The sequence below is a fragment of the Nematolebias whitei genome, chromosome 15 (genome assembly GCF_014905685.2).
Source record: "Nematolebias whitei isolate Nwh7 chromosome 15, NemWhi1, whole genome shotgun sequence".
NCBI classification, from domain to species: domain Eukaryota; kingdom Metazoa; phylum Chordata; class Actinopteri; order Cyprinodontiformes; family Rivulidae; genus Nematolebias; species Nematolebias whitei.
The window spans coordinates 14,376,927-14,394,484 of NC_056512.1; the positions used below are offsets into that span (position 1 = coordinate 14,376,927).

Here is a 17,558-nt window from a genome sequence, read left to right on the forward strand (position 1 = left end):
AATTTGATGGTGATAAGATGGTTTCTGGGGCCCGCCCTCTCCCCTGTCGACTCCCCTGAGGCAACCATAGCCAAAGTGGTTCAAAACATCAAAGTTCATGCTCTATAATCCAGGTAAAAAAAGAAAAACAACCAAGTTCAGTCAGGTCATCTGGACGGTTTCTTTTTTGTTGTTGACATAAAGCCATGGGTTCATTCAATAATAATAAAATTTGTTTTTAACCCCGGTTGAAAATCAACTTATCTTCAGTGAAGAGAGCAATAAATATTGAAGAATCTGTACGATACTTCAGTAATATTGTACTTAAGTAGAAAAAAAAAAATCAAGATTTGAGGTCATTTTCAGAATAAACTTTATGGGAAAGATTGAAACAACTTTAAAGCATAAATAAGAAAATGTTCAATTCATAAAAATTTACATCAAAATATTGTCGATAATCTTACATAAATTAGTGTAAGCACTGAAAAATACACTTTAATTCACATTGTATCCACAATGATATGAGTTCAACTCTGAACAGTGGAAAAAGTGACCAAGGCGGACACTTCTTTTCAGTCCATGGGTTTTATAGTTGTTATTTGGGTTTTAAAAATGTGTTGTTGTTTTTTTTAGTCATAGTAAAGTCAAAATTATTTGGTTAGGAAAAAAAGGATCCTCCATGTTTACTTACAAGGCTCAATCCCGAAATATATATTTTTTAACAAGAGTCCAATTTCCTGGATCAATAGATGGCTCGCATACTCTGTGTGTCTGATGGAGCTGCTGTGTGGTGCATCTGGTCTGACTGTGGTAAGCCTAAATGCTGCTGCTGGTACCAGTTCTGGTGCATAAACTCGTCCATGTAAGCAGGCGAGGACCCCACTGGAGGCTGATACAGACCCTGTTCCCTGCTGGCAGGATCCAGTACTGCATTGTTCTTAATGCTGCTTGTGTTTCTGACGCTGCTGGTGTTGCTGGTATTGCTGCTCGTGTTCTCCCACACAGCTGGAGATGGGGGAGAGTTGCAGGCCATAGAATCGCTGGCATCTGGGCTGTCTTCACATGCTATTTCCCCAAGTGGAAACTCTCCATTCTTGTAGAGCTTTTTAAACTTGGAGCGACGGTTCTGAAACCAAATTTTGACCTGGAAAGAAAAGCACAAAAGATTAGGATAACTTCTAGTTTGTTTTAAAATTATTCTGACAAAGACCATCATGAAAAGCTATGTTGCATCCCATTTGTTTCAGAAGTCAGAACTTGAATCTGGGAAGGAGGTCATACCTGACCGGGGCTTAATTTGAGCCAGATCCTGCCTGAACAAGATCCGAGAACTCTTATTTTGACAGGGTGCGTTCTGGAAACTGTTTGCTTGGATCCAGTAACTCAAGTCTCTACCTCTAAAAGTCCAAAGTCATCTTGCGGTTTTATTAAAAATCTCAAAACTATAATTAAACAGCACAAATAAATTGCAAATCAGTTCGACAGTTTTAAGTGGATTATTAATAAAAATTTTCATTAAGGTATTAATTAAAAATACAACGAGAGCAGACGTTGCCCTTGGCCTGGCGGACCCAGTCTGTGGAGCAGATATTACAACTGCAGCAGGTGTACCAGTTCCTGCCCAGCAGAGGACGGTATGTCCCACGGGGATGAAGCATCTTCATCCAACACCTTTAGCAGCGTGCCCTGCAGACAGCGCACGTTACGCACAGGAGTGTCTCCAGACAGCTCTACACAGAGAGCGCACAACTGCTGATGTGTCAGAACTCCCACATACATTTCAGACATAAATAAAAAAAGCTTGCAGTAAAAATACAATGACAGAAATGTATGATGTGTGTTATTCACATTACATCACATTTCAAAACAACAACACTAATTTGTCAAAATAACAGCGAGCAAACTGTCGAAAAGACCGTCCAGTTTACTTTAATTAAATAAATGGATGGATTGTCCTTAGTTGGATAATCAGAATCAGCTTTATTGTCATTGCACAGAGCACAACGAAATTACATTTCAGCACAGCCCATCCGAAGAACCACAAACAAACAGACACAGACTTGGGTAGATGGAGTGACTGAGGCGGCAGCCTCTGAGAGGCACTCCGTTTTTATTCATTAGATAAGGCAAGTGAAACACATGAGGAAAGGAAGGAGCTTTAAAAAAAAATCTCACACACTGTGTCTTTGACACACAAACACGATACAGTGTGAGGTAGTGAAAAACTAAATAGACATAAAAGGTTCACAAGACAAAGAGCGGAGCAGGGACAGAGCGGAGGAAAGAAGCATCTGTCTTCGCCGAGGGCAAGCAAGAAAATAAAACAACTATTGAGTGTTCAGAAACTAAAATATTTGCAATTGTTACATACAACGAACAGGCTAACAATGACTGGCAATACACGATGAAAAAATATATACCTCTTTGACTTGGAATATAATGTTGGACCAAGAGTCTTTGCTTTCTCTTGTTTTTAGGAATCAGTTTACAGAAACTGTAATTTTGTACTTTTGGGACCAGAGTCCCAGTGACGTGAAGCTTTAAGTCCCACATACTCCCATCATAATTGTTGTTTTCATTTTCAGTAAAACTGTAGACGTATGTGGCTAAGTCTAAACATGAAACATACAGTAGTTGTGTTTCTTTAAGTAGAGTTTGAAAGAGATCTGCAAACAGAACATGGACTTATAAGAGCCAAGATTCATACATGCCAGTCTTTATGTGACACAAAGAAGAAGACATCGACAAATAAGTCGTAGGAACAGGAAGAAGGAACAGATACACAATGACAGGCCAAGAATCATGTTAAGATAGAAATAGAATCAAATTAAAACTATTCAATTTTAACAATTAATTTAAGGAAATAAGGTCAGTTTGTCCTCCAGTAGTCTCAGCCTATAGCAGCATAACAAGTCAACACTAACTATAGGATTTATCAAAAAGGAAAGTCTTAAGTCCAGTCTTAAAACTGGACAATGTGTCATCCTCATGGACAGAAACTGGAAGTTGGTTCCACAAGAGAGGAGCCTGATAACTGAAAGATCTTCCTCCCATTTGCTTTTGGAAACTCTAGGAACTGTCAGGAAACAGGTTTTTGGATTCTTAATAAGCCAGACACAGGAGTGCAAACACAAGAACAGTTTTTATTAATTAAGCTGCTGGTTGCTGGAGTCAGGGTACAAGGCGGGAGTCCAGTCTTAAAAAGACAGAGGTTAGTGACTTTGGTGAGGACGAGGGGATTCTGCGACTATAGTAAAAGTCACTAACCTTCTCAGTCTGTACGTGGCAGGTGAAATCCAGAAGCGTGGCCCGATGCTCGTAGCGGGGGTCAAGGACAGGGGAGCAGAGAGTAGATAGCCAGAGCCAAAACGTAGTACAAAGAGTAGTCAAGGGAGAGCAAGGGTCGTTACTGTGGTCAGATATGCAGAAAAATCCAGAGAGGGCAAGGCGAGGGGTCAGAAAACAGGTGAGGGTTCAAGGCTGTGGATCAATATTCAATGAAAGGCGTTACTATCAGGGACCATAAGAGGTGCAATAGTCCAGCAGGGACAGAGAGTGAGCATGGAGCTTAAATAGAGAGCTGAACAGGTGCATGGAATGAAGGCTGATTGCTGTGCTTATTCTGAGGGGGTGTGGTGAACTGTTGACTGACAGGAGCAGATGTGAGCAATGAGAGATGGGTGATAAGCAAAACACTGTAGGGAAACAGGAACAATGGCATAAGGGGCAGAAACTATGGCAGGAGAACACAGAGCATGAAGGCAGGATTATGGCAGGATGGACAGAAACATGGCATGAGGAGCAGAGGTGTGTGCGGATGAGGGGTCAGCGGGGGACCGCTGACCATTACAGGAGCCACAAGTAAGCCTGCAGTTTGAGAGCGAAGTGCTCTGTTAGGAAAATATGGAACAATAAGATCTCTAATATAAGATGGGGCTAGGATGTTGATATCTTTGTAGGTTAGAAGTAAGATTTTGAATTCTATTCTGGATTAAATTTTATTAAATTTAATTTATTGTGAAGCAGATGGTTCCATGGTTTGTTGGTCTCAAGGTTCCATCTCTGCTGTTTGCAGATGATGTGCTCCTGTTGGCGTCATCTTGTTGTGATCATCAGCTCTCACTGGAGCGGTTCATAGAAGCAGTGAAGCAGCTCGGATGAGAATCAGCCCCTCCACATCTGAGGCCATGGTCCTTAGCCGGTAAAAGGTGGATTGCTCTGTCTGTGTTGGGGGTGAGGTTCTGCCTCAAGTGGAGGAGTTCAAGTATCTTGGAATTTTGACCAAGAGTGAAGGAAGTATGAAATGTGAGATCGGCAGATTGATCTCTGGGGCTTCTGCAGTATTTTGGACTCCATGCCTGTCTGTTGGGGTGAAGAGAGAGCTGAGCTGTAAGATGATGTAAGATGGTCTAAGTACCGTCATCTAGGGCCACAAACTCTGGGTGACAGAATGAACAAGATCGCAGATACAGACGATTAAAATGTTTCCTTCGCAGTTCAGTTATCCAGGAGCTAGTAGAACCACTACTCCTCCATATTGAAAAGAGCCAGTTGAGGTGGTTTGGGTATCTGGTAAGGATGCCTCTAGGGAGGTGTCCCGGGCATGTCCAACTGGGAGGAGACCCAAGGGAAGACCCAGGACATGCTGGAGAGACTATGTCTTTCTGTTGGCCTGGGAACACCTTGGAGTCCTCCCAGAAGACCTGAAAGAGGTGGCCGTGGAAAGAGATGTCTGAACATCCCTGCTCAAGTTGCTGGCCCTCAACCCGACTCCAGAATAAGTGGAAGATGATGGATGGATGGACATACTACATCCATTACTCCTCTGTGTTCATATTGCTCAATGCACCATTCCAGAAGTTATATCAATCTATGCATCACATTTGGACATTTATTATTTTAAATTTCTGTTGCAAACATTGGAATATTTCTCAACAGACTCTTGAGCTCATTTTTTAAATCTCATTTTCATCTTTTAAAAGTTCAATTAACAAATATCTTTATGATCACAGTTTTTGTTACATTCTTATTGCTTTAGGTATTTCATTGTTATCCATACCTTTGATTTGTATAATCTGATGATTGCTTATCTGTTGTTTATATGTTATCCTTCTGCTGTCTGACCCCTTCTGTTTTTGTTGCCTCTTGGTTGTTAGTGAAAATGAGAATTTGTTCAGTTGACTAACCTGGTTAAGTAAAGCTCAAATAAATAAACATCAAAGTTGACTGGACCGTCCTTTTGATTAAAAACCAACATATTGTTTTCGGTCTTCAGACCTTTTAGATTTCCATCTTCTGCTAACTGATGGTTAAACTGAAACTTGTTGCAAAAGTTATCTTCTGTCACAAATAAACAACACATGATGGTCACATTGCAGACTCACCTGGGTCTGTGTGAGGCCCAACTGGGCAGCCAGTTCAGCCCGCTCCGGCAAGGCCAGATACTGGGCTGTCTGGAACCTCCTCTGCAAAACTGCCAACTGATAGCTGGAATAGATGGTCCTGGGTTTGCGCACCTTCTTAGGCTTCCCATTGACCAACCGAACTTCCATTTCTGGTTCCTCTTTCACTGTGTGGAGCAGAGAAACAAACAAAGTGTGTCACACTTCTCTCTCTTCATTAAATGAAATGTTTTCAGAAGAGAAGGAAAGTTCGTGCCGAGATTTTGTGGTACAAAAATAGAAACAGCCTTCACAACCCTGAACTTTCAAAGAAACTTCAGCAGCTAACTGAACAATTTGGCTTTAGGTTCTCTCACAGCTGGGAAGGGAAACAGAGATTCAAAAGGGAGATGCAAGCTGAGCTACAGCAAAGATTGACTAGCCTGTATACACTGCTCCACCAGAGGTCCCCGAGCAGCCCGGTGAGGCTGAACCTCCTGAGTGCTTGACAGTCACAGAAGCAGCAGTTCCTTAGATCCTTTACCCCAGGAGGTTAGTTTTAACACTTACCGTTTGTACTTTTACTGTTGCGTCTAATCATTGGCATCAGATGCATTTGTAATTTTGGGGGGCGGGGGGTCATCCCTCTGAAAATTTTGAATAAAGTAGATGCAATTTCCTGCATTCTGGTGTATTTTAATGAGTTGTTAAACATCCATGTTTACCTTCATATGTAAACACTTGATTCAATAACTATTTTAAAGAGCAACAAGAAGTAGCCTGACCAACAGCTCTCCTTGTGTGAATAGAGCATGCTCAGCTTCTCTAATGCATCCCAACTCCCCCCCACCCCAGTCTACAACTGCCGTCAACAACTGCTGTCACTAACGTAGCTCTAAGCTAGTGGTGCGTTACACAGATGTGCTAGCTAAGATGCTACAGACATGGCGCTCCGCTTCTCTCACACATCCTAACCCCACACCCTGGTCTGCAACTGCTGGCACTAACATAGCGTTAAGCTAGCATGCAACATAGAAGTGTCCCCCACTCCTTCTCCTGTAAGCACCCTGCTAAGCCAAGTGACCTCAGGGAAATACTGCATGTGGTGAGTTGTTGTAGGTAACCAGGAAAACCTGGAGTGGACTTTTACTGGTTTGAGTTTTCTCCTATTAATCAAATGGAATGGATTTGTTCATGAATGGAAACAGCGCTGGGTGAACTAATGTTTCATGGCAAATGTGTGTGTCTGTGTGGGGGGAGGGGTTTCAATGGATATTTTTTAAATGTGAGGGGGACACGTCCCCTTCACATATAATTGATGTGATACCTATGCATCTAATGTTTAACAGATTATTATTTAATACTTTCATAATCATGTTCTTTTTTATGTGATCTGAAAGATAACATTATTTCCACTTTCTTCCCTTTAGATCGGTTTAAAATGTGACACCTTTCTATACCACAGTCTTCTCAAAGTGTATTTATCACGATATTCAAAATTTTAGATGTACCTGTAATTTGGTGTGGTGATAGCTGAGATACATCCCCATTACATACTCTGAGCACTAACAGGTTGCGCAAGATTTCTGTCTAAAACTTTGGCATGCAAGCTTGTAAAATATATTAATTATTTAGAGGAATGCCACTTATATCTTATTTTAAATTTGTTTTCAAAAGCAAAATTGTCTAGTATTTATTGAAGTGGTACTGATCATTCTTCAGGCTTTCTAAAATCATTTCAGATTTTTAATATTTTGGATTTTAGCTGTTTTCCCACCAACAGCCACCCCCACATGCACTCATGCACAATTAAAATATTGTCTTTCTTGCAGTTTGGTGAGTTGATGGACTGCCTGAAGGCAGACACCTATTATTATCCACCAAAGTTCATGCTCAGTAATCCAGGTAGAAAGCCAAAAATATTCAGTCAGGTCATCTGGACGATTTCTTTTTTTGCCGAGACATTTTGTCCTTCATCCAAAGGACTTCTTCAATCTGAGGAGCCAACAATCAAAATGATTCCCACAAACAGCTCACTCCCATAGTGGAAAAAACAGTTTGCTGGTAATAAAATGCCCTCCGGGGCCCGAATGCCTGAAACGTCTCAACAAAAAAAGAAATAGTCTTGGTTACCTGACTGAACATTGTTGGATTTCTACCTGGATTATTGAGCATGAACTTTGGTGGTTTGAACTACGGCTGTCTCAAAGGAGTTGATGGAGAAGAGGGCGGGCCCCAGAGGCTATCTTAGCGCCAGCAAACGGATCTTTTTCCACTATGGAGTATGCTTCTCGATTGAGAAATCTTCTCGGATAAGAAACAAAACATCTTCTGTTACAAATAAAATCCAATCGTTTTTATCTTGAACTTTTTTGAATTTACGTCCTGGATGACTGAGAATCTTCACCAGCGTATGGAGTAAGCTGTTTGTGGGAATCAGTTTGTTTGGTGGCTCATCCGATTGAAGAAGTCCTTTGGATGAAGGATGAAATGTCTCAGCAAAAAAAGAAACTGTCCAGATGACCTTTCGTCAGTTCAGAATAAAGAGACAAGACAGCCACTGGTTTACTCCTGAGCTAGCTGACCTCCTGCACAGGAGAGATCATCTTTGGGCTGCAGCGAGAAAATCTGAGTCAGAGACTGATTGGTTGAGTTTTCGACAGATGAGGAATAAATGTACAACTGCTGTCAAAGCAGCAAAACATAACTATTTTTTTTATCTCAGACCTCCAAAAATCTAAATGACCCTAACAGATTCTGGAAAACCATCACATCTCTCTCAGGCAACCCCCAATCATCTGACCTCCCATCACAACTTCTCATTAACTCTGTTCCTGTGTCAAATAAGCACGAGATCCTGAACTGTTTCAACAAACATTTTGTTGCTTCTAGTTCTTTATTTGACACAGTCACTAATGGAAGATCAGCCATTTCACTTAATAACCAAACTTCTACAAATCAAATCCCTCCTACAAGTCAATCCTCAGTTAATCACAACTTCTCTTTTTCTCCATTCTCAGTCAGTGAGGTCAATAAACTGTTAAAAGATCTTGATCCTAAAAAATCTGCAGGTCCAGATGAACTTCCACCTTATTTCTTAAGGCTGGCTGCTCATATCATCACAGTCCCTGTGACCCACATCTTCAATCTCTCCATAAGACAAAACTCCATTCCAGACACTTGGAAAACAGCCTTTGTTCTTCCTTTGCTGAAGGGAGGAGACCCCACCTCACTGAACAACTATCGACCAATCTCTAAACTCTGCATTTTAGCCAAGGTTCTAGAAAAACTGATAAACTCTTAAATCAAAAATTACCTGGACTCATTTAACATCTTACCTCCACATCAATCTGGTTTCAGGAAACAACACAGCACAACCACTGCTTCACTGAAGGTTCTTAATGATGTTGTTGAAGCACTGGATGCTAAGGATTATTGTGCTGCACTTTTCTTAGACCTGTCTAAAGCTTTTGACACTGTGGATCATAACATCTTGTGTCATAAACTCTCAGAAATTGGTTTCTCAGAACACACCATTGGTTGGTTCTCTAACTATCTCTCAGATCGGAGGCAATGTGTTCAACATAATGGCACTTCCTCCAGTTATTTAACAGTCAACAATGGTGTACCACAAGGCTCAGTCTTAGGAGCCACCCTCTTTACAATCTACATACGTAATGTTGGTAAAAACATCCCTGATGCATCCATACATTTCTATGCTGATGACACAGTTGTTTATTGTCGAGCTAAAACTGTTGCTAAGGCTTTCCAGCTTTTGAAATCTGCATTCAACATCATCCAGACAGATTTGTTCCACCTCAAACTTGTCCTAAATGCCGACAAAACCAAAGGGATGCTTTTTTCAAATAGGAAGTTGGTCCCAGCAGTTCTTCCTCTGATCTCATCCTCAAATGGTGTCCCCATTGAGTTTGTTGAATCCTATAAATATTTGGGTATCTTGGTCGACTCACATCTCTCTTTTAAGCTCCATGTGGAAAACTTGGTAAAGAAACTGAAAGTTAAACTGGGTTTCTTTTTCAGAAACAGATCCTGTCTAACCCTGAATGGTAGAAAACACGTTGTATCTGTGACTTTCCTTCCCTCCATTGATTACGGTGACATTATTTACATGAACGCTCCTACAAGAACCCTGCAGATGTTGGATGCTGTCTATCATGGTGCACTAAGATTCATAACTGGCTGTGATTATCGTACCCACCACTGCACCCAGTATTCACTGGTTAACTGGACATCATTATCTTCACGCAGACTCTCTCACTGGTATATTTTCATCTTTAAATCACTTCTTGGTCTGCTGCCTTCATACATCTCCTCCTTCATGTCTCTGTGTGAGTGCAGCTACAGCGTGCGCTCTCGGGACATTATTACCTGCAGTGTTCCCTCAATGAGGACTGAACTAGGAAAAAGAGCCTTCTCCTACTCCGCTCCCGTTTCCTGGAATACCTTACAAAAAGATTTGAAGCTCTCGACCTTGACCTCTCTAAGTGGCTTTAAGAATCTGTTGGACTCCTGGCAGGGTCCAATGCAGACATGTTCCTGTTTTTAGTTTTTTACATTCTCCTTAGAATCTAGCTGTTTTTTGTTACTTTTCTCTTTACTTTTCTTTCTTAGCCATCCTATTTGTTAAAAAAAAAAAAAAAAAAAAAAATTGTATGACTTTTTATAACTGTTTATTGTTGTTGCTGTTGTCCATTGTTGTCATCATTCTTTGTTGAAATCAGGTCTCTCTTGTAAATGAGTCCTCGAGGTTCATTGGGATTTACCTGTCTAAATAAAGGTTGAATGAATGAATGAACATTGTTGGATTATCCACCTGAAAAGAGTCTTGATCTTCTTTCAACTTTAATGTGGCACGAACCGCAGTGTCCCCCCGCTAATGTTATATGAAAACATTCGGCTCATCACCATGATGTGTACTATTACTTTAAATGGCATTTTGAGTTACCATGGCAATGTAATTTGCCAACAAAGTTGACATTTTTCTCATTGAAAAACACTGACAGAACTCTTCACAGCCTCTAACTACCACAGGGGGGTCACATGACCTAGAGGCACTGATTAACGTTTGGAGCCATTTTGGTTCAAGATGGCTGCCACAGCTACATCAGAAAACACTAATTTGACTATAATTCAGTCATTCTTTGAGATTTTGAGCTGAAATTTGGTGTGGTCGTAGCTGAGAGAGAGCTGTTATAATGCCTAGTGCAAATTTTAAATCCAAAATGGCCACCTTAGTTAAAAGGAAAAAAATACAATAACTCAGCTATTTTAAAAGATATTGAGGTAAAATTTGCTGTGGTGGTACCTGACAGTGATGCACAGCACATTCTGAATTCAAATTTAAAAATCCAAGATGGTCCCAATAGCTTGAATGTTTGTTACTCGTTGATTTATTTTTTATTTTTTGCCCTATTGAGCTGAAACTTGATATGATGGTAGCTGAAACCCAACACTTAGTATTGTAAAATCAAAAATTTAAAATGGCCGCCACGTGGCAGTCTGTCAAAGTTTCTCCAGAAAGTTTCTAGATCACTCCTCTTTCTTAAAAGGAGTGAATAACGACACAGAAACAAAAGCAAACACAAGGGTCACTAAAAATAATTCAACTTAATCAGAAAACACAAAAGACCATGAACAAAAAAATAATGAAAATTATATTTTTTGGACCATTTTTGTTATTTATACATTTTTTGACTAAAGTAAAACCTGTTGGTTTATGTTTGAGAAACAAACATGTTTTCAAATTAAAAATGATTCTGTTGGTGTGGTCGTTGTTGTTTGTTTGTTTGGGTGTGGGCAGCAGGCCTCGCGTGATAAGGAACCTTCGGCGATGGATGATTCAAAGTCCAAGGCGTGAGAACGTGTCAGGACAACTGATGTGCCATGGCTGTGGGCCAAAGTGACCTGGAGCCATTTTCAGGAGTCAACTCCCAAATGGAATGCTAAAAACACAACACCAGTCTGTCAGGTTCGTTTCCTCTGCAGTTCACCCTGCACCACTCCTACAAGTAGAAGTAGTAGTAGTAAGTATTATGAGTGCATGCGTTTGTATTTGTAATTATTTATATCTTAACATGTCTTTTTGTCTTTCCTCCAAAAGAAAGTGACTTGACATTCTTTGTTTATTTGTTTCTCCTTCCTGTCCTTTTAAACGCCCTCCAAGCAGATGGCCACGCGTCAATTCAGTTTATTTATAAAGCGCCAAGTCAAAACAGAAGTCGTCTCAGGGCGCTGAACAGAAACATTCAGAAAATAATAATTGAACATTATTTATCTGAGGAGCAGACTGCTTTGAATTTAACTCCATCACAGAACTCTCATCTTGAGCAAGCATGAAGGCGAGAGTGGAAAGGAAAAACTCCATCATGAGGAAGAAACCTTTAGCTGAACCAGCTCAGGACTAGCAGACATCTGCTTCAACCAGCTGGGTTTGGAAGGAACAGATACACAATGGCAGGTCAAGAATCATATGTTAAGAGAAATAGTATCAAATGAAAACTATTCAATTTTAACAATTCATTTAAGGAAATGAGGTCAATTTGTCCTCCAGTAGTCTAAGCTTATGGCAGCATAAGAAGCCAACCCTAACTATAGGATTTATCTAAAAAAAAAATATTATGTCCTCTCTTAAAACTGGACAATGTGTCAGTCTCATGGACAGAAACTGGAAGTTGGTTCCACAAGAGAGGAGCCTGAGAACTGAAAGATCTTCCTCTCATTCTGATTTTGGAAACTCTAGGAACCGCAATTAAACCTGCAGTCTGAGAGTGAAGTGCTCTGTTGGGAAAATATGGAACAATAAGATCTCTAATATAAGATGGAACAACTCACCACACCACATACAGTGTTTGTCCTCGGTCCTAAACGGTGCAGGAGGAGGAGAGGGAGACAGCTACGTTAGTGCTGGCAGTTGTTGGGTGGAGGGTGGGTTAATCTGTGTGAGAGAAGTGGAGCACTACGACTGTAGCATCTTAGCTAGCATGTCTGTATTGCACGCAGCTAGCTTAACACCATGTTAGTATCGGCAGATGCCGACCGGGGTGGGGAGGTCAGGATGTGTGAGAGAAGCAGAGCGTGCTCTATTCACACAAGGAGAACTGTTGGTCAGGATACTTCTTGTTGCTCTCTAAAACAGTTATTGAATCAAGTGTTTACTTATGGAGGTAAACGTAGATGTTAAACAACTCATTAAAATACACCGTAATGCAGGAAATGGCATCTACTTTATTAAAAATGTTATGTGTGTCAGTGTGTCCCGCCACATTACAAATGCTTCTGATGCCAGTGACCTGAATGCAAAAGACTATGTGAGCCGCCGGGCCTTCTGGGTAATCTTGGAAATGGACGGACTTTTCAGGTTATTTGTTCAGATGGGTTGACCCTGTTGGTTCTGTTTACTGTTGGACTTGCATTAATGTTCAATTTGTTGTTAGTTACTTAAAAAAGTTGACACCATGAGTCGGATATTTCATTGAAGCTTAAAAAAGGGGGGAACGTACTTCCTGTTTAGCGAAATGCTGCATTTTGAATCAAAACGTATATCGGTGTAAACAAACTGTGACACGACATCATGTTTAGTCATTGCAGCCTCACTTCCTGATGTTCTAGCTCATTAATAATGTTATTTTGTACATCACGGGTGCAGATACTGAACAGAATAACGTTGACCTTCAAAGCTAACTGTTGGTGACCTCTGACCTAATGAAACTCTGACTCCTCAACTGAAGCATCAACAACTGTTTCAAAGAGATTTCAACTGCATCTTTACCAAGACGTATCCATGGTTACAAGTTTTTGTACAGTCTGCTCACACTAAGCAGAGTACACGATTTTTATGTATAGCACAATGTTTTTTTTAACTTAAGTTCTAGTTGAACCACATTAAAAAAATTTTTTTTAATTAACAGGATATTTTCTTAAACATTCTATCATCTAGCTCACAGTTAATGTAAAGATTTTATTATTAAACTAAATTAGTTGGGCTACATTGAAGTGAACTGACTCCAATAATCAATTTGTTGTTGTTTCATTTAAATATATCCAGCGGTTCATGATATATTTTGCTAACAGGGAGTTGACACCAAATATGCAATAGCTACATTTTAAACAAAGGCTTTATTCAATCTGTTATAACTCTGCAGGCTTACTTGCGGTTCCTAGGGTTTTCTAAAGCCGAATGTGAGGAAGATCTTTCAGTTCTCAGGCTCCTCTCTTGTGGAACCAACTTCCAGTTTCTGCCCATGAGGCTGACACATTGTCCAGTTTTAAGACTGGGCTTAAGACTTTCCTTTTTGATAAATCCTATAGTTAGGGTTGGCTTGTTATGCTGCTATAGATTTAGACTACTAGAGGAAAAATTGACCTCATTTCCTTAAATGGATTGTTAAAATTGAATAGTTTTCATTCGATACTATTTCTATTTTAACATATGATTGTTGACCTGCCATTGTGTATCTGTTCTTACCAAACTCAGCCGGTCAAACAAGATGGCCGCTTGTCCTGAGCCTGGTTCTGCTAAAGGTTTCTTCCTCATGAGGGAGTTTTTCCTTTCCACTGTCGCCTTCATGCTTGCTCAAGATGAGAGTTCTGTGATGGAGTTAAACTCAGAGCAGTCCGCTCCTCAGATAAATAATGTTAAATTATTATTTTTATATACGAATGTTTCTGTTCAAGTTCAAGTTTATAGTCGTTCACATCATGTGGTACATGAGATGGGACGAAATTTTGTACTCAAAGTCCCGTTACACCCAAAAATAGCAAAAATATACAGTATAAAAAGAAACAGTATAAGGATCTAAGATATAAACTAAGACATACGCTAAATGAACGCCAAACTGTATGCTAAGAAATGTATAATATACGCTAAACATTAATAATGTAAAACAATACAGCGTAACAACAGCAGCCTGAAAATGAGTCTGTAGTGAACAGATGGGTTTGAATATAGCAGCATAAAGGCAAGATAACAGCAGCATGGATGAAGTGTCAAATCTCCAATTAAAGTGTCATTACAGTGATTCTCCTGGTTAGATATTCATGAGTCTAACAGCCTCAGGGTAGAAGCTGTTCCTCAGTCTAGTGGTTCTACTCTTAATGCTCCTCAACCTCCTGCCTGAGGGGAATGGGGCAAAAAGTGAGTGTGCTGGGTGAGTGGGGTCCTTCATGATGCAGGTGGCCCTCTTCCTGCATCTGGAGGTGTAGATGTCTGTGATGGTGGGGAGACTGACTGGTGTCTTCTGTGCAGCTTTCACCACTCTCTGCAAAGCTTTTCTTTCTGCAGCTGTGCAGTGAGAGGATGTGAGATTCAGTGTCCTGAGATGACTTCTGCTGTGACTCGGCTCTGTACAAATAAACTGAACTGATGCTTCGGGGATCAGTCTCAGCTCACCAAATGTTATCTCAGTACTTGTAAAATTATTTTATTATAGCCATTTTTGTGTTTTTAAGGTCAGTGGGCTTACGATGTCAACTACTGTTAATCAGTTTATCAGTAGTGTGTTTTGTTTTTTTAATGTTTTGTGACCTTTATTGGGATAACATTACAAATGATTTCTAAATATAAATTTCTCCAAATTATCTGAGGATCCTACTTGAGGTCTGTCCCAGGCTGAACTTTGGCAGTCACTTAAAAATAATGTAGTAAATTTTCGGGTAAAACTTGATGTCAGAATATAATAATAAAAAATAAAACCTAGAAACATTATTTACGCGCGCGTAAAACTCGTGCGTAAAGTTGGCTCAGGGCATCCAGTGGCTTATGGAGATTATTATTGGGTGTTTGGCTTATTTTTACACTGTATTATTAATAAACTGATCAAACTTCATCTAAAAGATAGTAATCGAAACGTTGTTAACTCACCGCTGTCCTGCCGCGCTGTCTGCGCCTCTCTGCAGAAAGCTCCGTGCTCCCTGATCGCACCGTGCGGGAGGGGGTAGTCTGCCTTGTAGGGGCCGCTGGGGCCCATCCCATTCAGGCCGTAGTGGTGGTACCCGTACGGGTTCATGTGCTGAGCCGGGTACGGCTGCTGTGCCGCGTAAAGGTCCTGCGAGCCGTGGAGCACGCTGTAGAAGGCCGGGTCATGGGGGGAGGAGGACTCCAGCAAGGTGGGGGGATCCTTAGAACTCCCAGCTGCTGCGGGAAGGACCGGCTTCTTCTCCTCGAAGGCGCGTGGCAGCTGGCCGTTCATGATCTTGTTTGGTTCTTCTGTGGATCCTGTTTGCGCCACGGTCTTTGCGCAGACTGCAGCCGGAGTTCCCAGACTCCCCTGACGCAGCAGCAGTCAGGCTGTCCACGGCAGCGGGCGGCGCCCAACCCAGCAGAGCTCCTAATTACAGGGCGCGCCGAGCTGAGCCGAGCCAGGCAGGACAGAGAGGGGTACATGTCTCCTTCTCATTGGCTCTCCTGTTCGCTGCTTCTCTGCCCTGGAGCCAACAGAGCGCTGAGTGTCGCCTGTCTGGCTGCCTGCTCCCCGCACAAACTTCCACTGAACCTCCCTTGGATCATCAACATTAGCAAGGCTTTTGTCCCGTTTCTTATTTATTTTACCAAAACCTTTATAAAACACATTAAAACTCAAAGGCCTCACATTCCTTGAAAGGCAGTGTCATAAGTCAGACTTTTAGCAAGTGGTGGAACAGAGGTGTCCAAGGCTCTTTCAGGGGGCCACATACAAATAAAGGAAAGTGTTCTGTACCTCGAACTTAGTACCCAAAGAACATACATTCTTTACAATTTTCATAACCCTTATCCCTGAGTTATCTAACTAAACTGTTCAGGCGTCCACAGTTACTGAACACCAACAGCTCAGGGACTGAACATGCCACAAATATTATCATTACATAAACAAACGCTTATTTATGTAATAAATGAATAAATGCATTTATTACATAGGTAAAATAATAAATAAGTAATGTAGGTCAGGTCATTCCTGATGCATCCTTTCATTTCTGTGCTGACGACACAGTTGTTTATTGTCAGCTGGAACAGTTACTAAGTGTTTCAGCTTTTACAGTCTACATGCAACATCATCCAGTCAGATCTGTTCCGTCTTGTGCCAAATGCTGATAAAACCAAAGGGGAGTTATTTTCAAACAGGAACTCGGTACCATCAGTCCTTTCTTCTATTTTATCTTCAAATGGTGTTCCTATTGAGTTTTTGATTCTTATAAATATTTGGGTATTTTGGTCGATTCACATCTCTCTTTTAAGCCTCGTTGAAAACTTTTTAAAGAAATTAAAAGTTAAACTGGGTTTCTTTTTCAGAAATAAATCCTGTCTAACTCTGAATGCTAGGAAACACTTTGTAAACTCGTGTACTACGGTGACATTATTTACATGGACGCTCCTACAAGAACCCTGCAGATGTTGGATGCTGCTTATCACAGTGCGCTAAGATTCATAACTGGCTTTAACTATTGTACCCACCACTGCACCCAGTATTAACTGGTTAACTGGTCATCATTAACTTCACACAGACTCTCTCACTGGTACATTTTCATCTTTAAATCACTTCTTGGTCTGCTGCCTTCATACATCTCCTCCTACATGTCTCTGTGTGAGTGCAGCTACAGCGTGCGCTCTCAGGACATCATTACCTGCAGTGTTCTCTCAAGGAAGACTGAACTAGACAAAAGGGTCTTCTCCTACTCCGCTCCTGTTTCCTGGAACATCTTGTAAAAACATCTGAAGCTCTCGACCTTGACCTCTCTAAGTGACTTTAAACATCTGTTAAGTTCCTGGCAAAACCCAATGCAGACATGTTTCTGTTTTTAGTTTTCTACATCGTCTTATATCCTAGCTGGGTTTTTTTTTTTGCTACTATTCCTCTTGATTGTTCGACTTCAGGCGGGCCAGGAGAGAGGACCTCAGCTGACGAGCCAGGAGGGTGGACGTCGGGCGGACAATGAGTGAGGACCTCAGCTGAACCAGGGACGAGGACCTCAGCTGAACCAGGGACGAGGACCTCAGCAGATGAGCCGGGGTCCAGATCTGCAGCAGATGGTGGAGTCAGGGCTGCAGCAGTGGGTGCTGGGGCCAGAACTGCAGCAGTGAGTGATGGGGCCAGAACTGCAACAGGTGATGGGGCCAGAACTGCAGCAGATGATAGAGCCAGAGCTGCAGCAGATGATAGAGCCAGAGCTGCAGCAGGAGATGGAGCCAGAGCTGCAGCAGGAGAT

The 17,558-nt window shown here is 41.3% G+C and overlaps 1 protein-coding gene across 1 annotated transcript; it reads right to left on the reverse strand.

The window, feature by feature from the left end:
* Positions 1 to 686: 686 nt before the first annotated feature.
* LOC119422054 (homeobox protein Dlx3b) lies at positions 687 to 15,690 on the reverse strand. The gene is made up of 3 exons (XM_037689396.1): positions 15,241 to 15,690; positions 5,364 to 5,548; positions 687 to 1,123 (listed from the first exon to the last, which is right to left on the reverse strand). The coding sequence occupies exons 1-3, from the start codon at positions 15,566 to 15,568 to the stop codon at positions 722 to 724; spliced, it is 915 nt and encodes a 304-aa protein (XP_037545324.1). The 5' UTR covers positions 15,569 to 15,690; the 3' UTR covers positions 687 to 721.
* Positions 15,691 to 17,558: the final 1,868 nt, after the last annotated feature.